The sequence below is a fragment of the Rhinoderma darwinii genome, chromosome 1, assembly GCF_050947455.1.
Source record: "Rhinoderma darwinii isolate aRhiDar2 chromosome 1, aRhiDar2.hap1, whole genome shotgun sequence".
Taxonomy (NCBI): Eukaryota; Metazoa; Chordata; class Amphibia; order Anura; family Rhinodermatidae; genus Rhinoderma; species Rhinoderma darwinii.
This window is the reverse complement of record NC_134687.1, coordinates 505,635,110-505,662,774: the sequence shown is the minus strand read 5'-3', so window position 1 is coordinate 505,662,774 and position 27,665 is coordinate 505,635,110. Positions and strand designations below refer to the sequence as shown.

The 27,665-nt window shown below is 39.7% G+C and overlaps 1 protein-coding gene across 1 annotated transcript in view; it reads left to right on the top strand.

Moving 5' to 3' along the window:
- Window positions 1-27,665, top strand: part of SNX24 (sorting nexin 24) — a 144,175-nt gene that overhangs the window by 77,507 nt on the left and 39,003 nt on the right. Inside the window, exons 2-3 of the mRNA XM_075836206.1 lie at window positions 6,354-6,437; window positions 10,827-10,931. Of these exons, the coding sequence (XP_075692321.1) occupies window positions 6,354-6,437; window positions 10,827-10,931 (189 nt within the window). The remainder of the gene's footprint in view (window positions 1-6,353; window positions 6,438-10,826; window positions 10,932-27,665) is intronic.

Sequence of the window (27,665 nt, the reverse complement as noted above, 5' to 3'; positions counted from 1 at the left end):
ACTCCTCTTACTTAACCCTCTGTGTATATTTCGGGCAATTCCCAGTTGAGCTTCCGTGTTTTAACTGTTGGTCTATGGATTTTTTATTACTGTATGACTTATTTGATGCTAATAAAGTGTTTTTTGTATTTTTCATTACTTTTTCGTTTCTCAGCATCCATTTGTTCTCTTTTGGTCTTTTAAGATATATCTAATGTTGTGATTGATTATCACAATACAATTTATTCTCCCAATATGCATTTCCAGTTTTCTCGGCATACTTACATGTGACTTGAAGGAACAGCTGGTAGAACACACAGAAAATATGTTGACTTGCAAAAGCAAAGAGTCATTGTTCCAAAAGCAAAGCCAAGGTACAAATTGTCTGATTATGATAGATCATGTAACGAGAAATGGTCTTTGTTTGGGGGTGAAAAATCAATGCCAAATCTCTTGGAACTGATCCTCATTTTTATCACACACAATGAATTGAGGCGCAGGGAAGAAATATGCTGATTCTGGATGTTGGCTGACAGAGATACATAGGAGAGAGCATGCTCGGATTTGTTTTCCTTCAGTGTATTTTATCATTGTTGTTTTGTTTTCTTGTATTTTTTTGGTGTTGAATACATGTTGTAGTTTTTGTTCAGGCCTTTACAACTATATTGTTTTGGTTTTGTTGATGGAGCATAAGCCTAGGCTTTCAGAACCTCCACTATCAGCACTTTGCAATCTGTTGGACCATATATTTTAGACTTGCAATTGGAAATCTGCAGAATTTGAAGGCCAAGTCAACACCTTGAACTCTTTGTCTTGTTCCTCCAAAACATTGCTGGCCAATTTTGTGGCAGGGTGCATTATTCTGCTGATAGAGGCCACTGCCATTAGGGAGTACTGTGCCAAAAAGGGGATTGCTTGGTCTGCAACAATGTTTAGGTAGGTGTAACATGTCAACATAACATCCACAGGACCCAAGGTTTCCCAGCAGAACATTGCCCAGAGTTTCCCTTCTTCCCATAGTGCATCCTGGTGCCAACTCCTCTCCAGGTGCTTCCCTCACTGCTTTATGGTTCAGTTCTGATGCTCATGTGCCTATTGTAGTGGCTGTTTGTGGTGGACAGACTTCAGCATGGGCACTCTGAATGGTCTGCAGCTCCAAACTCAACAAGCTACAATGCATTCTAACACTTTTCTATCATAGCTAACATAACATTTTCTAGAAATTTGTGCTACCACAGCTCTCCTGTGGGATCGGACCAGACGGGCTAGCCTTTTCCTCCCGACACGCATTAGCATGAGCCTTGGGTGCACATAACCCATCACTATGCTATGTATATTATTAGATCGTATAATTTATGAGAGTTAGACCTATGGTAGATGAACTACTCAAAAAAATCAACCCTTGAAGCGGCGCTGGTCCCTTGAAACGTAATTCACTGATAACCCCTAGTGTCGCATAGTAAAGAGGCAGACACTGTGTTGGTTTGGATTGTCTTTATTGGATACAGGCGACGCGTTTCGGAGCCGAACCGGCTCCTTCCTCAGGCAGTATCAGAAAGTGAAGCTAGCACGCGTCGCCTGTATCCAATAAAGACCATCCAAACCCACACAGTGTCTACCTCTTTACTATGCGACACTAGGGGTTATCTGTGAATTACGTTCCAAGGGACCAGCGCCACTTCAAGGGTTGATTTTTTGAGTTGTTCACCTACTATAGGTCTAACTCTCATAAATTCTACTATCGTACCAAGACCCGGTCCAAGGATTTGGTTTCCGGCCCAACCCGTGGCTTGCAGCTCCCTGACAATCAACTACAACTCAAAGTCCACATCTTCAGGGGTCTCGTGCTCTTAGCACGACATCACCAGTTGAGCACATTCATCAGCGTATCATATGTTTACACCTTATGTAGGTAATTCCATATGGTTGCGCCGGTTTGTATCCCCCCTTTTTTCTTTCAGTGATTTCATTATTAGGTTAGATTTTTTACGCTGCTTTATCACATTTTCTTCTACATCTTCTTAATCACAATAAAATGTTTGTGGTTTTGGCACAAACGGCACAGGAGCCCCTCCCCTTCCCACCAACCAATTGGCTGCTTCTCTATTAGCTGGTAAGCGGCAGCGAGTAAAATAACCTTTTTCATTGGCCATAATAATGCAGCCTGAACTGTAACTCGTCCACTCTTTTGTATAAGAATCGTTCCTCTCCTGGCACCGCGTTCAGTCTCGTGTAGAAATACGAACGAAACGGATTTGAAAAAATGAAAATGCCTTTACAGACCTTGTGACCTCTTCCTCCAAGGATAAGGATCCTCTCTGACACCCCAATACCGTAATTTATTAATACAGGAGGTCTTCATGATCTTTCTCTACACAGCAGGAAGCACTTGAGGAGTTTGTACGCCATTATTATTGGTAAGAGAATGTAAGGACGGGGGGGATGGGTTATCAAAAACGAGTATAATGGAGTTGTCTATAGCAACCAGTCAGATTTTATTGGAAAATTTAAGCAGCCAACTGTTCGGATGCTATTGAAAACTCGACCATCTTTTCTTTGTTCTAGTTTTAGTAAATCTTTCCTACTGTCATGTCGTGTAGACGGTTTGCTGCAATGGTTAACATTATAAAAGATTCCCTCCTGGCCATTGAGAAGCAGCGTCTCATATTCCTGACAATGAAGGAGTTTCTATTGGATATTTATGTCTATGAAATACTTTGCGTATTATGTGGCGGTTGTATATTCTTAATGATCTGCTGGGAGATAGTATTGTCCATGTGTAGCCGTTACATCATCCCACTGTTTGTTTTTCAGCGTTCTTCATTCTTTACTTTGGCTCTTTACTTTACGTGAACCAATTTCCTTACATTGTCAACCAGACATAGTCTGCACTTTTTCAATTTCGATAGATTTAGAATGTTTCAGAAAAGCATTTTTCGGGTGGTGTGATTAGCTTTTTGGAAAGTATGAATGGAAATGTTTCTCATATAGTGTAAATAGAAACTTTTTTTCCTGAAAGGATTTAACAGTTTAATCTTCTAATAACAAATTGTAAAACTGCACGCGATACATAAGAATGCATAGCAGAGGGCATATGCCAAGTGGTTACATTTTAAATGGGAAATTCACCTTTTAAATGAAGTAAAGGGGCATAATCCATTGATCATGCAAAATGTAGTATTTTTAATTTGTGTTGAAATGTGGTCCCCGAGAGTAGACCTGTGGGACCACATCTAAGGCACCAGCAGTGTTGTTTTTTTTAATACTGCGTGGCTTTAAGAAGATCTGCATATGTAGAGACCAATGTATGAAACTCTACGGGTATATTCACATACAACAGATTTGTTTCATGAGAATGGAGATTGCAGAAATCCATGTGCATGCTGCAGAAAAAAGTCCATTCAGATCTATGGAATGGATTTCTCAGTCCCAACAAATCTGTCGTGTGTGAACATACCCTTACTCAGAGCCACAAATCATTGCCATTGGTTTTCATTAACAGAAATTGACATTGATCTTTTCATTGGATCCCCTACCTCCTATAATGCAGTGAGTTAATTTTTCCTACTTCAGACTACACTTTCCAGAGTGCCAATCACCAAAGCAAGCTCTGTGCAAGAATTGAGCCCTAAAGGCCCTATAAGACCGCTTGCAATGAGCCTGAGTTGCAGCCTAAATAATGTGGTTACAAAGTTGTTCAACATTTTATGTAAATTAATTCTATATGTAAAGTTTAAAATGATGTTCAAAGGTGGACGTCTACTAAATTGTACTGTATGTTGTAAAATGAGATGCTCTGCTTTTGGACCGATCTGTCGTTTAGCCTGTTTGGCCACTAGATGTCAGCACAGGTGAAAACTGCAATATTTCATAATTTATTTTTACGTTTTTTAAAAATTAAAAAGTACAACTATTTAAAAGATATATTACTTTCTAAAAAAAAATATTGCAAACAGCACACCAGTGTGACACTTGGACACATCTCCAGACTCTCTAAAACCAAAACATTCACCACATAATACTAGCGGCAGCGCTGTCAAATTGTTCTGAAATACCAACATTCAAGCTGTTGCTTGCTGATAATTAAAAGGTTAAACTGATATTTCTTAAAAAACTCTACACAAGCTCCAAACTCCACTTTGATAGTTCACAGACCAAACTATCAGTTCTAAAAGTATTCGGTCTGTGGGGTTATGGCCTGTTCACCTCAGCATTGCCCTACCATTGAGGGGTTCCATCGGAGCTTTCCCTCGGGTAACCCCTCAACGCAAATGGAAACCTTAGCTTCCGTTTGCATCACCATAGATCTCAATGGTGACGGAAACTTTGCTAATGGTTTCTGTTTGTCACCGTTGTGAACGGGTTCCGTTGTTTTGAGGGAATCGGTAGCACAGTAGACTCGAGAGTTAACAGGTAGGGTCGCCAAGTTTCCAACAGATTTATCGTTAAATGGTGCAAATCGTAGCCCAAATAGCCGGCGTAGATTTCCTTTTCTGTCTTTAAAACTGCCCAAGATGCGCCAGATTTAATAAGAGGCCTCTTAATAAATTTGGCACATGCCACTCTGATGAACTTCAGTTTAAGACTGGCGTGTGAAACGCCAGTCTTCATAAATGTCCCCCAAAGTATTTTAGAAAGCTACAGAACTTTTTTTTTTTTTTTTTTAGAGAATGACTTCTCTATATTTCCTTCAAATTGGAAACTCCATTTAAATTAACAAAATATGTCTTTTTTTCCAGGATATTGTTTCTTACATTAGAGTAATGCTACAGGCATATGAAGCAGTTGAAGAAACTGTTGTGACTCATTGGACATTTCCCTTTTAATAGGGACATTTCGGATGGCTCCCTGAGGATAAGGCCACTGACAGTTGACAGGGTGGTGTTTTGAGGAATGCTATATTAGTTGTCATTTCAGATAGTGTTATAATGTGCGCTTCCAATTTCCTTGTGTCCCTTTCCATTTTTAGGAGACCTGATCTGTGTAGCTTGTCACCTGGTATTCACTATGACCCTGTGACCCGAGTGTCACTAGCATGTCTTACTGCTGGCTACTAATGAGTCAGTCTGGAGATCCCACTTTCCTGGCCCTGTAACCTTCCAATCGTTGCCTGTGTCAGCAAGTCCTGTCATCGATGTCGCATGCAGAAAACATATGTTTGCACATTGTTTTTGTACATTATAAATGATATGAGTGGCCCCAGATGAGGGTGGCGATGAACCTGTAGGTCATAGAGAAATTAACCTGTCATGCCGTGGTTACATTCATTGTTATGATGCAAATGTCTTTTTCTTTGGTGAACATTGGCTTGTAGATTAGGGAATTGCATTATCAGTCATTTCCTATTGTACATCTCTTACTTGAATTACTATCTTTCCAAGCAGGAATTATTTAGGTAATAAGATGGGGCAGTTGTGAGGAAATCAATACGGGCACCACTCTTCATTCTATCAAGGAGAGAGCAGAGGGTCAGTCCTAAAGCCCATCGCGAGAGCAATATCCCCGCTCTCCATTGGTAGAGTTCTGGCGCCCATAAACATTGGCAGTATTCTGGTGATAGCGCCTGTAAGAGCAACAACAAGGAATTGCCTCCTCTCCATAATTATCCTAATCTCTCATATTCTTAAAGGTAGTAATTCCGGTACTAAAATTGTATTAGACAAGGCCATTCCGTAACATACAAGAGACGGGTCAGCAATAGATGAAATGCAAGTAAACAAAAAAAAAAAAGAGCCAACTATTTCCTGAGCTGAACCTACACTTTATATTCATCTATATTATGTTTTTCTAATTGTATTTGACCTGTTTATGATATGCTGGGCCATATATATAAAAACTATCTGTGGTGGGAAATCTTATAATTCAGCATTTGACAATATTAGCACCTTGAGACTTGTGTGTGACAGCAAGTAACTGTCCGGAGCACTTTTTGTGACATTTTTATATATAACCGACATTAATAATTCTATAGATCTAATTGTAGATCTTTATTCTTTAAAATAATGGCATAGACGAATGCATAAACTTCTTATCTCTGTTATCTAGTTATACATTGTTTTAATTTTCGAAAATGTTAAAAAATACATGTGGAGAGATATGAAGAATATTGCAAAGCATACCTGAAGCCGTTGTCAATAGCAGATAATCAGGTTACATTTTTTTAAAGCAGATTGGAAAATTCTAACATTGTATAATAGAAAATACAACAAAAGGTTAAGTTGGTGGTTGAAGTTCCATGGCCCAAAAGAACATAAGGGGCTACTGGTTGCAATAGGCAACTGAAGAATGTACACACATATGTTTATACTGTATAATATATCAAGAAATAAATAGATTGTATAGTAACAGATGCAATTGTTTTCCTCTGTTTCCAGGTGTTTAGAATAGAAGTATTAGTAAACGGAAGAAAACATTTTGTCGAGAAGCGATATAGTGAGTTCCATGCACTCCATAAAAAGGTAAATTGAACATTGGTTTTGTCATAGTGATGTCATCATGTATCTCAGTAAATAGTTTTTCTTACACGGTCAGTGCTTAGATGGTCACTGGGATGGCTGAAAACATAAAGTAACTGACAGCCTAGCTCGTTCCTGCACTTTACACTAACCTATATCTGACATAAAACGCTAATATTATAGGGAATTGCATATATATCAGTGCTGGGAGTTTGAACCCCTCGACTTACTGTAATGGCCATCAGTAGGCAGGCTGTTTTATCTCAATCAGTATACAGACTGCCAAAAAATAGCAAGAATTTGCAGGGCAATGGCTGGAGCTTTCCACGTAATCTTGCACTCTTGCACTTTTTTTTTAGAGCAAAAACACAATGCTTTATAATGGCAGTGCAACATTTCAGACTCTTCTTCAGTCTTGTAGCATACATATACAGTTTTTTTGGCGCGGAAACCGCTCCGCAAAAACAGGCCGAAAATGCCTTCCATTGATTTCAATGGGAGGCGGCAGTTTTCTCCCGCGAGCGGTAAAACCGCCTCGCGGGAGAAAGAAGGGACATGCCCTATCTTCATGCGGTTAGGTTTCTGACCTCCCATTGACATCAATGGGAGGCAGAGAAGGCGTATTTCGCAGACTTTTTTGCCCGTAGCACTCAATGGGTGCGGCAAACGGCGTGCAGGAAGGTCAAAATCTGCCTCAAAATCCCAAACGGAATTTTGAGGCAGAATTTACCTCCTGCAAAAAAACTCTGTGTGAACACAGCCTAAGATGAAAGTGTTTGTTTAATTATGATATATTGTCACATTTATAAAGAAAGCTTTATTATGAGGCCTTCAGATGTAAACACGATTTATAATCTCTAGAAGATGATTGTCTGTCTATACAGTAAATATCTACCAGTCCCATCATCCGGCAGGATACCTGTATTGTTTCAGGTTTGTCGTTCTTCATCCAGTGTAATTCATCACTCAGATACTTGCTCTGTCACGGACTCCAACAGCTGTGATGATGGCCGCTTGAAAGCTTGACACATTTATAAGTGAAAGAAAAGGATTTAGAGTTTTTGCCTTGACACTGATAAGTAATGAAAAAGACCTCAGACTGTAAATTCCATAGAGGCGTGAAGCTAGTGTGTTTAAGTCCGGCATGAAGTGGAGAATTCTAAGCGATGATCATGTACGTAGGTGGAGCACAAAATATTTTCCTTCATTTATATTTACAGCTGTGTAGCAAAATTACCGTCAGGTATGAAGTGCAAAAATGAGACAAAAGCAGTGTACAAATACTGTACACACTGATCATTTTATTAAGGTCGTTCTATGTAGAAAACCATGCATCAGGATGGCTTGCTGAGATCAGCGTTTTACCGATGAAAAGAGGAATGTTTTTTAAAAGAACACACCAGCATCACTTCTCTGTTACATGTTCTTTGAATCCCTGGGTCATGCACCGCCCCTTCTGGCATTGCACTAGTCATAACATAGTGTATCAGTTATACCTGTAGTGTATCTTAAATGGAACACTTATTCAATAAACCGTTTTTCACAAGATTTTCAACAGATTGAGAAAAGGGTAGAGACTAAGGCTGGTTCATTGCATTGTCTGAATTGGAAACGAGGCCAACATCGCTCTTTATGTTTACTGAAATTCAGCAAATCCCCAACTAAATATGGAGAGTATGGATTGGCTTTAACCTGCAGGACTGAAACTTATTTTGACTAGCATATAGGTCTTTTCAATTTTTAGTTTTGTTAAAAAAAAAATCTAGGTTACACTACCGTTCAGAAGTTTGGGGTCACCCAGACAATTTTGTGTTTTCCATGAAAACACAAACTTACAGTATATTTATCAAATGAGTTGCAAAATGACTAGAAAATATAGTCAAGACATTGACAAGGTTAGAAATAATGATTTTTATTTGAAATAATAATTTTCTCCTTCAAACTTTGCTTTCGTCAAAGAATGCTCCATTTGCAGCAATTACAGCATTGCAGACCTTTGGCATTCTAGCTGTTAATTTGCTGAGGTAATCGGGAGAAATTTCACCCCATGTTTCCAGAAGCCCCTCCCACAAGTTGGATTATCTTGATGGGCACTTCTTGCGTACTATACGGTCAAGCTGCTCCCACAACAGCTCTATGGGGTTGAGATCTGGTGACTGCGCTGGCCACTCCATTACAGATAGAATACCAGCTGCCTGCTTCTTCCCTAAATAGTTCTTGCATAATTTGGAGTTGTGCTTTGGGTCATTGTCCTGTTGTAGGATGAAATTGGCTCCAATCAAGCGCTGTCCACAGGGTATGGCATGGCGTTGCAAAATGGAGTGATAGCCTTCCTTATTCAAAATCCCTTTTACCTTGTACAAATCTTCCACTTTACCAGCACCAAAGCAACCCCAGACCATCACATTACCTCCACCATGCTTGACAGATGGCGTCAGGCACTCTTCCAGCATCTTTTCAGTTGGTCTGCGTCTCACAAATGTTCTTCTGTGTGATCCAAACACCTCAAACTTCGATTCGTCTGTCCATAACACTTTTTCCAATTTTCCTCTGTCTAATGTCTGTGGTCTTTTTTCCCATATTAATCTTTCCCTTTTATTAGCCAGTCTCAGATATGGCTTTTTCTTTGCCACTCTGCCCTGAAGGCCAGCATCCCGGAGTCGCCTCTTCACTGTAGACGTTGACACTGGCGTTTTGCGGGTACTCTTTAATGAAGCTACCAGTTGGGGACCTGTGAGGCGTCTTTTTCTCAAACTAGAGAGACTAATGTACTTGTCTTTTTGCTCAGTTGTGCAGCGGGGCCTCCCACTTCTCTTTCTACTCTGGTTAGAGCCTGTTTGTGCTGTCCTCTGAAGGGAGTAGTACACACCGTTGTAGGAAATCTTCCGTTTCTTGGCAATTTCTCGCATGGAATAGCCTTCATTTCTAAGAACAAGAATAGACTGTCGAGTTTCACATGAAAGCTCTCTTTTTCTAGCCATTTTGAGAGTTTAATCAAACCCACAAATGTAATGCTCCAGATTCTCAACTAGCTCAAAGGAAGGTCCGTTTTATAGCTCCTCTAAAACTGTTTACAGCGGTGCTAACATAATTGCACAAGGGTTTTCAAGTGTTTTCTAATCATCCATTAGCCTTCTAACACAGTTAGCAAACACAATGTACCATTAGAACACTGGAGTGATGGTTGCTGGAAATGGGCCTCTATACACCTATGTCGATATTGCATTAAAAACCAGACGTTTGCAGCTAGAATAGTCATTTAGCACATTAACAATGTATAGAGCGTATTTCTGATTAATTTAATGTTATCTTCATTGAAAAAAACTGTGCTTTTCTTTCAAAAATAAGGACATTTCTAAGTGACCCTAAACTTTTGAACGGTAGTGTACATTTCATTTAATGGACTACAGGTCGTTTTTTTTCTTGACAAAAAGGCACGGGAGGCATTGAATTTAAGTGGACACGAACATAAAAACGTTATGCTAATCTAATAGTAATCCTGCTTTATATCAACTTTTTAAGGTGCTTACTGTTAAAATGTAGTTGTTTTATCCATGCAAATTCTGTGTGAAGTTACTGCCACTAAGGGTCTCCCTTCTTGTAATCTGCTGTCCACCCACTGTTGTCAAGCAAAATCCGTCCCTAGTTAAAGAGCGGAGGAGACGGACTGTATTATAGAATCCTGCCCATAGAAGTCTATTGAGAGGGGATGGGGTGCAGAAGGAGGGAGCAGGGAGAGAAAGACACAGACAGTGCCCATAGAGGTCTATGGAGCAGGGAGAGACACACAATGCCCATAGAAGTCTATAGAAAGAGAGGAGATTCAGAAAAGCTGCCCATGAAAATCTATCGGGAGGGGGGAGCAGAAGAGATGAGACACAGACACAGAGGGGGAATCAAGAGAAGGGGGAGAGAGGAGATACAGACACTGCCCATAAAGGTCGAAGGAGAGGGGTGGTGGGAGCAGGAGGAGGGAGCAGAGTGACTGAATTCTCAGCTACACTGTTAATTACGGCTGTATAATTTACACACTAGCTCAGAGCAGACTGAGTGTCAGAGAGAGAGCCTGCAGAGGGAGAACTGCTACAAAAAAAAAAAATGGCAGAATACAAATCCTATAATGGCCAGAAATAGTGTTATTCCTCATGTACACACATATGACCGCTTAGTCTGAAAAGCCACCTGAAAAGTTAGAAACAATTTAAAGTACCCTCAGCTGCCCTTCTGTGTTTTCAAAAAGTTCCAGTGATTCCATTAATAACCATATCACAGGATATTGCTATATATACATAAATTCCCTAAAAGTTTCGCTAAATTACCTGCAAATGTCAGTTTAAAGAAGAGATTTAGTTATAGATAGCAGACTTTAAACGTGTGTAATCCTTTCTACAGCTAAAGAAAAGTATTAAAACTCCAGAGATGCCCTCAAAGCATGTAAGGAACTGGATCCCTAAAGTGCTGGAGCAAAGGCGGCAAGGACTTGAGTCATACTTGCAGGTGAGCAGAGGATGGGGTTCTCTAGGTGCAGAGAAAATATATTGTACTGTGTTTCACCACGTCTCTTAGTCAAAGATTTTTCAACTAAGTACTATAAAAAACTATGAGATCAGTCATGATTTTGCAGATGATGAAGTGAGGAGATGTATGGAGCTGCTCCGTACAATTCTGTGGAAGTTATGGTAACAGCTGAGTTAGAGCATGCAGCTGTTTCTGAAACATCCATAGAAATGTTGCTTTTCGGGTGCTCCATACAATCTTCTTACTGCAGTTGTGCTGGTAAGGAAGAAAGGAGGACTCAGGACCCTTGCACTAGTAATCACCAGGATTGCCAGCAGTTTGGCCCCCAACCATTCAACCTTTCTCACCTGTCCTGATGACCTATGATAATGCCGTTATGTAGTTAGACAAGTGGCATAATTGTATGGCACAAGGATGGGGCATGCACAGGAGCTGTGCCCACGCCATTTGCAGATGGTGGCCGCTGTATATTTCAGATTAAAAAAAATCTGCAACAGCTGGCATCAGAGATGACTCAGATTATGGCTGTTTAACCCACTGATGCCGTGGTCATTAGCGACCGCGCCACCTAAGTCATTAAACACAGGGAGGGAACCGCGTCACGGCAGGACCTAATAGGATGCTGGTAAGTTTTACACTGACAGTCATAATAAACTGCTCTACATAAGCAGGGTAGTGCATTATGGAAGCGCTCAAGCTGGATTGCATAGTCAACAGTTAAATAAAATTATCAGAACGAAAAATCCAAAGTAAAAAAACGTACACTGATTTATTATGGAAAAAAAATAAAAATATATATATATATAGTGAAAAAGTACACATTGTTATTCTCGACACAATCCTAACAACTTGGACTATAAAACGAACGTGTTATTTATACCACATGATAAACGGTGTAACAAAAAAAAAATCAATGTCGCACTTGCTTTTTTAATGTTTACCCCCTACCAAAAAAGTAATAAAATGTCAAGAAGACATCAATAAATGATGTCAATAAAAAGCAATAAGATATATACCCAAAAATAGTATCCGTGAAAATTACAACTCGTCCTGCAAACAATAAGTCCTTGCGAAGCTCTGTTGACCACAATAAAAAGGTGACCACACAAAAACAAGTAATTTAAAAAGTGTTTTATTGTGCAAATGTTGTAAAACAAAAAAAAACAAACTAGAAATTTGGTATCGTAATAACCAGCCTAATAAATCTAACAATTCATTTATACCGCATAGTGAACGCAGGAAAACCAAAACTCAAATTATAATGCTGTTTTTTTTTTTTATATTGACTTACCCCCAAAAATTTATAAAAGATACATTATATGTACCCTTCAATGGTACCATTAAAAAAATATAACTTTTCCTGCAAAAAAAAAGAAATGTTCATACGGCTACGTCGATGGAAAAATTAAAAAATTATGGCACTGTGAAATCAGTGATGAAAACATTTCTCACATATCGAATAAGGGACTGAAGGACCTTTACAGCATTTTTATATTAGTACAACTCGCATAGACCAGAGACTAAAACATACTGACTTAAATCCATGTGATGGATAAAAAGAACTTCTGGGTGTGTGCAAAACTTGCACATTCTTGATCTTAAGACCAGCAAAACTATCTAATGTGTGTAGGCTCGTCCTGGGAGTCCATACGACAGTATACATATATTATTTAGCTGGTCAACAGTTTTCTGGTGCAAAAAGATGTTGCATGTCCTCTATACATTGGACACTTTTAAAATTTAATATTCTGAGACAAACTCACACCACTAGCTTCACCCCTGAATGATCGATTTACTGTGTGAGGTTTAGCTTGAAAGATAAAACAATTATGGTTGGTATTGAAGTGGTTAATGGAGCTTTGTGCATTCTGCATTCCCGGTTACTTATAATATCTGAAAATAATTAGTTCGGGCTCCACCGTAAATGTCTGGTAGCACTACATGCTGCTCACAGCCCTGATTACTAAAATTCTATAGTCCTTTCAGTTCTATTCTTTGATAAATCTAAAAAATTTCCCGATCCACTTTTTCTTGCAATTATCCTCATTGATTTCCTTTGTAACGCAGTTTAAATAGAAAAATAGAAGACAAAATTGGAATCTGTTCTCCCTGCGGAGCAGTCTTTTGTTTTTCTGTGATAATGGAGGCTAAAAGCACATCTCATTGAGGACGATACATCGGAGCTGAAATGTTTCTATACAGTGGTATCTGATCCGGCAGAAAATACCAGCCTCTTCCTGACTCTTATTAAAAACTTTGGACGTTGTGTTAAATAATATTAATGGCCCTAGTTGTAAGTACTTAACAGTCCTTTTCCCGTACAAGTGAATGTATTGATTGATTTGGGCTCAGCGCAGCGGTTCAGATTATACGGCTGATTCTATCGGAACCTTAACTGCTCTTGTTAAGTGCATGGCCTATCTTTAAATGAATCAAGATGATGATGTAGATTAGTGAGAGCAGACGACCATCCATCTCTTTGTGATCAGTTAATAACTTGAATCCATCATCGTGTATATCAGCTGGATGGAGTTTATATGATGAATTCATGTCTTCAGGAGCCTCGAAAAACCCACCGCCTTAGTTCAGATTAGATAAAACACGCGCTGTCTCACAGGTGTAATATTATTACTGTCTGCCCAGAATGCTCCTTGCTGCTTCTATTTACATTTACGTGTACAGTAATGATTGTTGGATGGTACATTGCAGTGGCGCATGCGCGGCAATTTGTAGGACGTGTTTTTATCTAGCCTCGAAACCTTTTGAACGCATTGAACTAATAAAGGTCAACAAATTTTATGTGTATGTTATGCAGATTTAAGGTCACGGCCGTATTACAGTTCCATCTAGTATGGTTCCATAATATGGCACCCAGAGATTCCTATAGGCCCATATTTTACTTCCGAGACACATGCCGTTTCTTTTCTCCGAATTGCTTCTAGGGGATAAAGGGATGCCTCATGGAGGCACCATACAGTGGTGCGTGGGAGTGCCTACTGCACCATAATATGGACCTGTAGTGGCTCCATATGCAACTGTATGGGATCGGTACACGGTGCCATGTCAAAATCTTATTATTTGTGGTGATAACGTTTACATTATTAGATATTTTAGTACAGCACAAATAGTGCCACAAACGAACGGATTTTATTATAAGTCAGGTGCTTGTCAATTGACGCTGTATCCGTTATACGGGGGATCTGGCACAGTGACATGGCTTCTGTTATAAACAGAAGCCATGGCACGAGTGTAAATAGTGCCTAATGTGGATAGTGGTTTTGTGCTACTGTCAAAAAGGCAGCGTCTGATGATATGCTTAAAATGGCAAATAATAAAATGTTAGAATTTGAATTTCACTTCCATAGTTTTCACATTCTTTTTTAGTAGGATATGCCTATTACGCCCGAATGTGCACCCTCTCTTTATTTCTTATATTGTACAATGTATAGCAACATCCTACAAGTGAAAAGTTTTCTAGAGTGAAACTCAAGACTAAGCAAAACCGCGGCTCGTTTTCATTAATGTAACTAGTAAAGATTAATGTATATTTCTCTTGCTAATTCTTTCCAATTACTTAGCTGATATTAATTCCCCAGCTTTGTTAATTATTTCGAAGCATGGTGGGTAATTTTTAGCTATATTTCCACAGCAGGGGATTTGAACTGTATAACCTTGGCCTCTGAAAAGAAGTCTCAGCAGACCCGGCCCTCTGACTTAAGTCCATTCATTTCCAGATCAAGCCTAATTGCTGCAGACTGGCTGCCACAGGTACATTGGCTATCCTGCGTACACAGCATGTACGTCCTTCTCCGAACAAATAAGAAAAGATTAATTGTTTGTTTTCTTTCCATCCCTAGAGAAATGCAGCCGCTTAATCAAGAAAAATATATATTTCTCAGTTGTTTTTCTTATAACAAATAGCAATCCAAGGCAGATGGACTTACTCACTGAGAAATATTTCTAGTTTTCTATAACTGCAGAGAAATAAATGTATAGCGGCAGTGGGATTAATTGGTAGTGTTCACATTCCTCATGGTAAGTAATTTAGCAAGTGGGGCTTTTTATTTTGAGTAATACTCTCGGATTGTATCCCCATTTGTATAGTCTGTATCTAGAGGAATCCAATCAAGCAGACAATAGTGAGGAATAAAAAATAAAAAAAACACAAACGCAGATAGTTTTTGCAAATTGCCCTTAATTGCTTAAGCACAATGTGAAGTAAACAAGGTTTCCAATTATAGGACTTGCTGCAAGCAAGCACCATTAATTCTGTCTTTCCCAACCTGATATAAATAAGCTATCAAAGTGGAACCGATTCATTGGAAGTAATTAGTTCCATACTTCGCTTTACAACTACCTCTGCTCTGGCTAATGTACGCAAGTCATGTGAATAAAAACTTGAGTTGTCTTAAAGGGTTATTCCCATCTCCCAATTCAATTTTTTTTTTTTTTTCAAAGATGTAAGAGAGAGTACAAAATAAACTTATATATTGCTGGACTTTGCTAAATCATCCTTTTCCTATAGACTTACATCTGCCTACACTTATTTAAATGTGCATCATAGACCGACCGTGGTCTGTGCTGCAGGCTGCTTGTAGCTGTGAACTAGAAGACAGAGCATCCTGCGTTGTTTCATAGGCTCCCGAGTCCAGTATGGAAGATCGCACTGTTGGACGCAATGTGTGCCTACAATTCTTGCTCCCGCACTGGAGTCTTGGAGACAAAGCTGGACGCTCAGCCTCATACGGACCAGCTATGAGGGTTCTTACATGGCTGGTTCCCGTACTGGACATAGGAGCCTATGAGATCGAACAGGACACTGCCTATACTTATTCTAATGTGCATACTTACATATAGTTGACACAAGCATGCGATTAGAAGTGAATACTGCGCGAGCCACTCACTGATGTCACGGTTTCAACTCTTATCTGCGTCCTCGCAGGACGTAGATACAATTGAATTCAATGCTGCAGCAGGAAGTTGACGGCTCCTTGCTCAAGCATTATCTATGCCATGAGCGGTGAGCCATGAGAAACTTGGCGCAGACAGGCGCGATGTAGTGACATCATCGCGCCTGTCTGTGCTGAGCCGCTCAATGCACAGACCAGAGGAGCAGAAGGATCTCCTCCACCCATCATGGGAACGGGCATAGGCGAGTATGTCTTTCTATTATTTTTATTCGGCACTATTCGGGCTATATGGAGGCCGCTATGGGGGCATTATATTGTGTGGGGGAAGCTGTGGGGCATTATATTGTGAGGTGGCAGCTATGGGGGCTTTATACTGTGTGGAGGGCAGCTATGGTGGGATGTATGGGGATATTATACTGTGTGGGGACCACTATGGGGGCATTATACTGTGTGGGGCATATAGGGTCTTTATCCTGTGTGGGGCATTATACTGTGTGGGGGCAGCTATGGGGCATTATACTGTGTGGGGACAGCTATAGGGGCATTACACCTTATGGGAAGCTATGGGGGCATTACACTGTGTGGGAAGCTATGGGGGCATTATACTATGTGGACCTAGCAATAGGGGCATTATACCGTGTGGGGACAGCTATTGGAGCATTGTTCTGTGTGGGGGCAGCTATAGGTTATTAAACTGTGCGTGGGGCAGTTATGGGGGTATTATCCTTTGTATTTCACCCCTCTGCTCTAAACCCCTAGCTGCACCTCTGATGGATGGATCAGGTCACATGACCCACCATCAGCAGCCATAGTCAGGCCTCAGTGACGCACAGCAGCAGAATACCTTGAGCCCATCCCCCGCCCGCACAATTGTCGTTTTCGATGTTGCAGGGACTTCTTTTTTGAATGGAGTCCAGTACGGGTGTCAGCACTGTTGGATGTGATGAGTTACTACAGTGCTAGCTCGGGTACAGGACAAGGGAGACTATGAGACGGAGAAGGACGCACTATCTTATAATGCCCAGCCACAAGCAACCCGCAGCATGTACCGCAGCCGGTTCATGCTGGCCATTAGAATAAGTATAGGCAAAGGAACGTCTATAGGAAAAGGATTATTTATGACGGCCCTGAAATGTGCTCTACTTTGTTATGCTCTGCAGCGTTGTTCTAAGTAGAGTAGGATGGCTCCAGTGCTACTGTGCATGCCTCGGAGCCATCCTATTTAGTTCTATGGAAGAGCAGAGGTGGTCTAGCGCTACAACGCATGCTCAAACAAAGCGTGCTCCCGAGAATCCGGACAGAAACATTGCAAATAATGGAACTGCATGCAGTCCTGTTTTGCATACAGCAGCATTACTGAGCAAGGGTCATCTGTAGGATTCTTGTGTACCATAGCGAACTTGACTTTCTTTATAGTTTATACTAAACTTAGATAAATCTCGGCTGACCACTATTCCTCCTGACTCCACCATCAACATGCACGCTCGGCAGTGACAAATATGGCCTTGCGTTTATTTATTATTTGTCCACTGTTAAGTCAGACAACTCCTAACAGAGCTCCTATCTCAATAACAGAAGTTGTCCAGGACCACAGACATTGATTGACCGGCCGAGAGAGAGAGTGCACACGACAATACTTGTGTACAAGAGACTGAATGGCTTCAGAATCTTCCTTTATTTAAATACCATTAGTAACTATATTACTCATAGTGCGCTACACTTAAAGAGGCTCTGTCACCACATTATAAGTGCCCTATCTCCTATATAAGGAGATGGGCGCTATAATGTAGGTGACGGCAGTGCTTTTTATTTTAAAAAAAATGATCTGTTTTCACCACTTTATTAGCGATTTTAGATTTATGCTAATGAGTTGCTTAATGCCGAAGTGGGCATGTTTTTACTTTAGACCAAGTGGGCGTTGTACAGGGGAGTGTATGACGCTGACCAATCAGTAACCAATCAGCGTCATGCACTCCTCTCCATTCATTTACTCAGCGCATAGGGATCCTTTTAGATCGCTATGTGCTGTCTTATACTAACACATTAACGATACTGAAGTGTTTAGACAGTGAATAGACATTCCACGGGATGTCTATTCACAATCAAGTGGAAACTAGTTAACTTAGTAAGACACAGAATGGACTCTTTCACTGCCAGGACAATTTTCAGTTTGAGTTATAAAATATAAAAAAAATCATACTGTACCCCAACACCCATATATATATTTTCAAAGTAGACCTGGCACATTGTGAAAATTCCACCCAGCGCTTTACAATCATAGGGTGCCTTCATGCAATTTTTCATCAAAGCATAAAGTTTAGTAAAAAAAATGTATAAATCCATGTTTGTGGCAATAAATCTGACCTAAGTAGAGCATGAGACACACAGAACTTACTAAAAATAAAAGTTCAAGAGGTGCAAAGTTCATACATTACCTATGTCTTCATGCATAGATCTTCACAAAATCATAAAAACTCAAAAGACCAAAAATCTCTGCAATCCTGATGCCAGTAAATGGTCTGATTTTCTGCAAGAGGTGATTAGATATGTAACTGCTCGTCTTCTCACCTCAGTAGTAGGGGGGGGGACCCTAAATGTGACAATCGGAGAGCACATATCCTCTCTCATTTGTAATCGTGGCGATAACATGTAGAAAGGTTCCTATATCCCTTGTTAGGCTGGAGGTGGCTCACATAGATGTTCTACGAGAGCCGTTTTCTGATCACAGCCGAAGATGCAGAGGGTTCAGCTGGGTGCTTCTCCACCTTCGTTTTAGCAATGTCGCGGGTCTCGCACCCAGACACTCACTGGTCAAAACTTCTGATATGTCTTTATGGCATATTAACGTTTTTTAAAAGTGCAGATACTCTTTGTTATGTCCCAATGGTTCCCCGAACAGGAAACACATTTTGGCAATTCAGATACATTTGTTGTTATGTAAGGAAGAATGATGCAGCAAAGGGATAAATGGAAGTCAAATGTAGTTCTACACCGAAACTCCAAAAATATGACTTGACATGAGGAAAAAGTTGTTGTTTTTTTAAAAAAAAAATTATCTGTGTGTATTAGAACAACCTGCTCTTATACTTAAAACATGTGACGAGTGAAAACTACTTTTAGAATAATATGTTCTGTGCAATGTCCATCGCTCATCTTTTTCTAAATAGGATTGTCAATTTTAGTAATTGCATTGCTCTGTTTTTATTTTGCCCTCCCAATCCCTGAAGAGCTGTGCAAGAAAAAAATGTCAAGAAGTAAAAAACTTTTGACAAAGCCTTGGTAACAATACGAAGTACATTTTAAAAAAATGTGTCAAGTTTGGCCGCCAAAATTAATACCTTAGGCCCAGAGAGCGTTGTGACCCCTGGAGAGGAAAATCGATGGCAATTCATATTTCATATGTCTGTAATTGCTTGTTGGAACGAAGGAGATGTTTAGAAAACAGAAACTCTAGAAGACATCGTTGCTGAAAAGAATGATTTCTAGTGTGTCACAACATCCACAAAAGAAAATAAAGCTGTGGCCAATACATTTTATATATTACTGCAATTGACAAAAAGTTCCATATGACGTCGCTTGAAACAATAATTATACGCAGTAACCGATTCTCCACTCCCAGTACAAAACTAGCCAAACGAGATGTCCGGAATGGCCCCATATGTGGAGGAAGGTGGTCCCGTCTCTATGATGTCTCCATTCACAGGCTTCTATATGCCTCACCAACCTTCTGCGATGGTTCTTACTGGATCTCTGTCAATTCTACATGGAGTGATTATCACAATAACTATATATATATATCTAATAATGTAATTCTCTAATACCATCTCTAAGGTGGTTCCAAATTTAGACTTCTATTGAAAATTGTAGTCCCCGTTTGAACTTTTTTTGCGTAGCAATATTTGGTTCAAAAATCAATAAAAATGTATTGATATAATATTTTTAGTAAATTTGATTGTTACAAATGCTGAAGGTAATTTGTAATAGTTATGCTTTAGAATAATTAACTCCTTTTGGTCCTAAATGACCAGGCACTTTTTTTAGTGATTTTGCGCATGTGGTTTACGGGCCCAAACATTTTTATTTGTTGGGATACTAGAATAGTTTTTTGGGGGTTTTTTTTGTTTGGATTTTTGTGACTCAAAAAGCAGTTTTTTTTCATCCCTTTTTTTATAATGGAATTTTTCTTTTTTTGTTTTTTTTAAGGTTAAATTATACAAAAAGTTTTTGAATTTATAGTTTCTTATTTTTGCGAATTCTTTAGATTTGAAAATTCAGACTAAAATATGGTATTTAGAATGGGTTCCCTATTTGTCATTTTTATATAAAATACGAATGCCAACTGTTTGGATTGGCTCAGGCAATGTTTGTTGTTTATTTTAAATTTTATTTGTTAAGTATTTTACTTGTATTTTTTTACATATATATATATATATACACACCGATCAGCCATAATATTAGAACCATCTGCCTAATATTGTGTAGGACCCTCTTGTGCTGTCTAAGCAGCTCTGACCCGCCAAGGCACGGACTCCACAAGACCTCTGAAGGTGTCCTGTGGTATCTGCCACCAAGAGGTTAGCAGCAGACACTGTAAGTTGTGAGATGGAGCCTCCAAGGATCAAACTAGTTTTTAACCCCTTCCCGCTCCTTGACGTACTATTACGTCATGGCAGCTGTATCGTTCGCGCTCCATGCCGTAATAGTACGTCTCAGGAGTAACGGCCGTTTCGGCCGTCCTCCCGACACATACAGGAGCTGTGACGCTGCTGTCTTGTTCAGCAGCTGTCACAGCTCCTACAGCGGGGACCGATCGCTGTGTCCCCGCTGATTAACCCCTTAAAAGCCGCGTTCTATAGAGATCGCGGCTTTTTAGGGGTTAAGCTGCCATCGCCGGCCTGCTACGCGACAGCGGCTGGCGATGGTGACTATGGCAACCGGACACCAAACAATGGCGTCCGGCTATGCCATAGACGGAAGCCTAGTGGGTCCTGACAACGTCAGGACCCACTATGCTTGCTGTCAGTGAGTAGCTGACAGTTCTAATACACTGCACTACGCATGTAGTGCAGTGTATTAGAATAGCGATCAGGGCCTCCTGCCCTCATGTCCCCTAGTGGGACAAAGTAATAAAGTAAAAAAAAAGTTAAAAAAAGATGTGTAAAAATAAGAAAATAAAATTTTAAAAGTAATAAAAGTAAAAGTCCCACTTTTTCCCTTATCAGTCATTTATTATTAATAAAAATATATAAACAAACAAATAAACTATACATAATTGGTATCGCCGCGTCCGTAACGGCCTGAACTACAAAATTATTTTGTTATTTATCCCGCACGGTGAACGCCGTAAAAAAAAATATTAATAAACCGTACCACAATCACAATTGTTTGGTCACTTCACCTCCCAAAAAATGGAATAAAAAGAGATCAAAAAGTCGCATGTACCTAAAAATGGTACTGATGGAAAATACAGTTCGTTACGCAAAAAATAAGTCCTCGCACGGCTTTATTGATTGAAAAATAAAAACGTTCTGGCTCTTAGAATAAGGTAACACCAAAAGTGAATGATTGTTTACAAAACGTATTTTATTGTGCAAACGCCATAAGACATAAAAAAAAACTATAAACATCTGGTATCGCCGTAATCGTATCGCCCCGCAGAATAAAGTGAATATATCATTTATAGCGCACGGTGAACGCTGTAAAAAAAAAAGTATACAAAAACAATAGTAGAATTGCTGTTTATTAGTCACCACGCCACCTAAAAATGGAATAAAAACTGATCAAAAAGCCGCATGCACCCCATGAAAACTACAATGGATTCCTCAAGGGGTCTAGTTTCCAAATTGGGGTCACTTTTGGGGGGTTTCCAATGTTTTGGCACCACAAGACCTCTTCAAACCGGACATGGTGCCTAATAAAAAAGAGGGCTCAAAATCCGCTAGGTGCTCCTTTGCTTCGGAGGCCGGTGCTTCAGTCCATTACCGCCCGAGGGCAACATGTGGGATATTTCTCTAAACTGCAGAATCTGGGCAATAAGTATTGAGTTGCGTTTCTCTGATAAATCCTTTTGTGTTATAAAAAAAATGGTATAAAAAGAGTAAATTTCACCTCTACATTGCTCTAAATTTCTGTGAAACACCTAAAGGGTTCATAAACTTTCTACATGCTGTTGTGAATACTTTGAGGGGTCTAGTTTCTAAAATGGGGTGTTTGATAGGGGTTTCTAATATATGGGCCCCTCAAAGCAACTTCAGAAATGAACTGGAACCTAAAAAAATAAATAAATGAGGCAATACTTCGCTTCTTGCATTATACTGATAATGAGCAGTGCCCACCCCGAGATGACCCCAGTTTTGACCGTTTGTATAAACGGAGACCCCTATTAGACCGTTCCAGTGCCCGGTTTTCCCAAGCATACACCCCCGAGAAGTGTTTTTCTATTGATGAGTCCCTGGTACATTTTAAAGGGAGGGTTCAATTCCGCCAGTACCTGCCAGGTAAGAGGGCAAGGTATGGCGTGAAGATGTATAAGCTGTGCGAGAGTGCATCAGGGTATACCTACAGGTTTAGGATATATGAAGGAAAGGCCACCCCCAAACCAGACTGCATCCTGGACTACAATAGGTACATGGGAGGGATGGACTTGTCAAATCAAGTCCTGAAGCCCTACAGCGCCATGCGGTGTGGTATAAGAAGCTGGCCGGGCACATCATACAGATGGCTTTGTACAATTCGTATGTGCTACGTCGATGTGCAGGCCAGAGGGGAACTTTCCTGGAATTTCAAGATCTAATCTTTAGGGACCAGGAAGGGGGGGCACCCAGTACTTCTGGAAGCGAGGCCACACGCATCGTACCAGGGCAACACTTTCCAGGAGAAGTTCCCCAAACCGGTGGAAAGGGAAAGAGTCAAAAGAGGTGCAGAGTCTGCTATAAGAGGGGGATAAGGAAAGTCACAATATACCAATGTGACACGTGTCCCGAAAAACCAGGGCTCTGTATAAAAGATTGTTTTAAAATGTATCATACATCCCTTGATTTTTAATTTACCCTGATGCACTCCGCACAGCTTACCGCCCTCATCTTTCCCTTCTGAGCCCTGCCGTATGCCCCGGCAGCTGATAACAGCCACATGTAGGGTATTGTCGTACCCAGGAGAACCCACATTACAATTTAAGGGGTGTATATCTCCGGTGGCGCATGCTGGGCACACTATATTGGACACTGAAATGGCATATACATATATAAAATTGCAAATCTCACACTGCACCATCTGCTGCGCATTATCTTTTACACAGTACCTGTGGGGTCAAAATGCTCACTACACCTCTAGATGAATGTCTTAAGGGTGTAGTTTTTAAAATGGGGTCACTTCTCGGGGGTTTCAACTGTACTGGTACCTCAGGGGCTTCTGCATACATGACTTAGCACCAGAAAAGCTCCAGTAGGCCAAATGGTGGTCCTTTTCTTCTGAGCCCTCCCATGGGCCCAAACGGCAGTTTATCACCACAAATGGGGTATTGCCGCACTAAGGACAAATTGGGCAACAAAATGGGGTATGTTGTTCCCTGTGAAAATAAGAAATTTTGATCAAAAATGACATCTTATTGGAAAAAATATAATTTTTTTCATTTCACAGCCCAATTCAAATAGGTGCTGTGAAAAACCTGTGCGGTCAAAATGATAACAAAAACCATAAATAAATTCCTTGAGGGGTGTAGTTTCCAAAATGGGGTCACTTCTGGTGGGTTTCCATTGCTTTGATACCTCTGGGGCTCTGCAAATGCGACATGGCACCCGAAAACCAATCCAGCAAAATCTGGACTCCAACAAACACATAGCGCTCCTTTCCTTCTGAGCCCTCCCATGGGCCCAAACGGCAGTTTATCACCACAAATGGGGTATTGCCGCACTAAGGACAAATTGGGCAACAAAATGGGGTATGTTGTTCCCTGTGAAAATAAGAAAATTTGATCAAAAATGACATTTTATTGGAAAAAATATCATTTTTTTCATTTCACAGCCCAATTCAAATAGGTGCTGTGAAAAAACTGTGCGGTCAAAATGATAACAAAAACCATAAATGAATTCCTTGAGGGGTGTAATTTCCAAAATGGGGTCACTTCTGGTGGGTTTCCATTGTTTTGATACCTCAACGCCTCTTCAAACCTGGCATGCTGCCTAAAATATATTCTAATAAAAAAGAGGCCTCAAAATGCACTAGGTGCTTCTTTGCTTCTAGGGCTTGTGTTTTAGTCCACGAGCGCACTAGAGCCACATGTGGGACATTTCTAAAAACTGCAGAATCTGGACAATACATATTTAGTAGTGTTTCTCTGGTAAAACCTTCTCTGTTACTAAAAAAAAATTGAATAAAATTGAAATTCAGCAGAAAAAATGAAATTTGCAAATTTCATTTCCACATTGCTTTAATTCCTGTGAAATGCCTGAAGGGTTAAAAAACTTTCTATATGCTGTTTTGAATACTTTGAGGGGTCTAGTTTTTAAAATGGGGTGTTTTATGGGGGTTTCTAATACATAGGCCCCTCAAATCCACTTCAGAACTGAACTGGCACCTTCAAAAAAAGGCTTTTGAAATTTTCTTAAGAATATGAGAAATTGCTGTTTATGTTCTAAACCTTGTAACGTCCAAGAAAAATAAAATAATGTTCAAAAAACGATGCCAATCTAAAGTAGACATATGGGAAATGTGAACGAGTAACTATTTTGGGTGGTATAACCGTCTGTTTTTCAAGCAGATGCATTTAAATTCTGAAAAATGCTATTTTTTGTAAATTTTCTCTAAATTTTGCAATTTTTCACAAATAAAGACTGAATATATCGACCAAATTTTACCACGAACATGAAGCCCAAAGTGTCACGAGAAAACAATCTCAGAATCGCTTGGATAGGTTTAAGCATTCCGACGTTATTACCACATAAAGTGAAATATGTCAGATTTGAAAAATGGGCTCTGAGCCTTAAGGCCCAAACTAGGCTGCGTCCTTAAGGGGTTAAAGCACCTTCCACAGATGTTCGATCTGAGGTATTTGGAGACAGTCAACACTTTGAACTACTTGTCCTGTTCCTCAAACTATTCATGAACCATTTTTGCATTGTGGCAGGGTGCATTATCCTGCTGAAAGAGGAAAGAGGCCACGGCAATTAGGGAATGTTGTTGCCATGAAGGAGTGTACTTGGTCTGCAACAATATCTATATTTTTGAAAATCTATAACTTGCATAATATATACCTTTTTGGTTTCTTTCGTATATCTTCTTTCCCTCTGCGTGACGCGCCGAATGGGAGAGAGAGTGGAAGGGATTGAGAGGAGCTATATACGTGATGACACTAGAGAGGCTGTTTACTACAAGCCCCATAATGCCTTGCATGTGCCTCTCCTACTGCGCCTGCTCCGCTTTCTCGCTGAGAAGCAGTGAGAAAGCCTAGTACCAGTGAGATGCGGAGAGCATTTTGTAGATCAATGGGCCGCTGTAGATACAGCCGTACCATCAGGTTATTCGTGGTTGCTTGTCTTTCAGCGAACGCATCGCCAGAAGGGCAGATGAAGAGCCGCATAGTAGAAATGGCCAGAAGCCCCAAACTAAGGTAATAATTGGTATATCTCGGGATGTATAGATTTAAAAAACAACAACTTTTCAATTGATAAAATTATTAGTTATATAACGAATAATATTAATTAGCACTTAGTACAGTGCTAGACAGACCACTAATATTTAAGAATTCTATCATTTAAATATTTGCAGATGACACTAAGCTCCGTAAAGTAATCAACACAGAGGAGGATAATCTAAATTACAGAGGGATTTGGGGTAGCTGAATTAGTGGGCGGAGAAATGGCAAAGTTTAATGTGGATAAATGTAAGATTATGCACTGCCAAGGTAAGACATTATGCATAAAATGGTGAAACACTGCGTAAAACTGCTACTGAAAAAGATTTGGGGATATTGACCTTGTGGACACTGGCTATATTTTCAAATCTGACGTGTCAATTTATGTGATAATAACGTTGGAATGCTTTTACTTATCCAAGCAATTCTGAGACTGGTTTCTCGTGACATATTGTACTTTATGTGAGTGAAAAAATGTGATCGATTAAATTCAATATTTATTTGTGAAAACCACCAAAATGTAGAGAAAATTTAGAAAAATTAGCATTTTTCTAAATTTAAATGTATCTGCTTGTAAGACAGTAAGTAATACCACACAAAATAGTTACTAGTTTACATTTCCCAAATGTCTACTTTATGTTTGCATCGTTTTTTGAACGTCTTTTTATTTTTCTAGGACGTTACAAGGCTTAGAACTTAAGCAGCAATTTCTCACATTTTCAAGAAAATTTCAAAAGGCTATTTTCTCAGGGACCTGTTCAGTTCTGAAGTGGCTTTGAGGGCCTTATATATTAGAAAGTCACATAAATCACAACATTTTAAAAACTGCACCCCTCAAAGTATTCAAAACAGCATTCAGAAAGTCTCTTAACCCTTTAGGCATTTCACAGGAATTGAAGCAAAGTAGAGGTGAAATTTAGAAATTTCATTTTTTTTTTCGAAATTCATTTGTAATGAAAAAAAAATCTGTAACACAGAAGGTTTTACCAGAGAATCACAACTCAATATTTATTGCCCAGATTCTGCAGTTTTTAGAAATATCCCACATGTGGCCCTAGTGTGGTAATGGACTGAAACACAGGCCTCAGAAGCAAAGGAGCACCTAGTGGTTTTTCAGGCCTCCTTTCTATTAGAAAATATTTTAGGCACCATGTCCTGTTTGAAAAGCTCTTGTGGTGCCAAAACATAGGAAACACCCTCAGAAAGACACCATTTTGGAAACGGTACCCCAAGGAATTAATCTAGTGGTATAGTGAGCATTTTGTTTCCACAGTTTGTTTTGCTAAATTTCTTTGAATTGAGCCATAAAAATGAAAATCTCAATCTTTTCAAATAAAACTTACAATGTTTTCATTTTTACAAGGAATAAAGGAGAAAAAACACCCCAACGTTTGTAAAGAAATTTCTCCCGATTTATGAAAATACCCCATATGTGGTCATAAACTTAAGTTTTAACACGGTAGGGCTCAGAAGGGAAGGAGCGCTATTTGGCTTTTGGAGCTCAAATTTTGCTGGAATGGTTTTTGGTGCCATGTCACATTTGCAAAGCCCCTTAAAGAGACTCTGTCGCCAGATTATAAGTGCCCTATCTTCTACATAATCTGATCGGCGCTGGAATGTAGATAACAGCAGTGGTTTTTATTTTGAAAAACGATCATTTTTTAGCAAGTTATGAGCAATTTTAGATTTAATTTCTTAATGCCCAACTGGGCATGTTTTTACTTTTGACCAAGTGGGTGTTGTAAAGAAGTGTATGAGGCTGACCAATCAGTGACCAATCAGTGACATACACTTCTCATTGTTCCAGCCCAGCATGATCCACAGCACAGTGAGCTTGTGCAGTGAAAGAAGCTGGGCTGGAACAATGAGAAGTGTATGTCACTGATTGGTCAGCCTCATACACTTCTTTACAACACCCACTTAGTCAAAAGTAAAAACACGCCCAGTTGGGCATTAAGAAACTAAATCTAAAATTGCTCATAACTTGCTCAAAAATGATCGTTTTTCAAAATAAGTACGAAAACCGTAGAAACTCCCAAAAGTGACCACATTTTGGAAACGACACCCCTTATGAAATTTGTCTAGGGTTATAGTGAGCATTTTTGCCCCTACAGATTTTTTGCAGAATTAATTGTAAGTAGGCCGTGAAAATGAAAATCTACATTTTTTTTT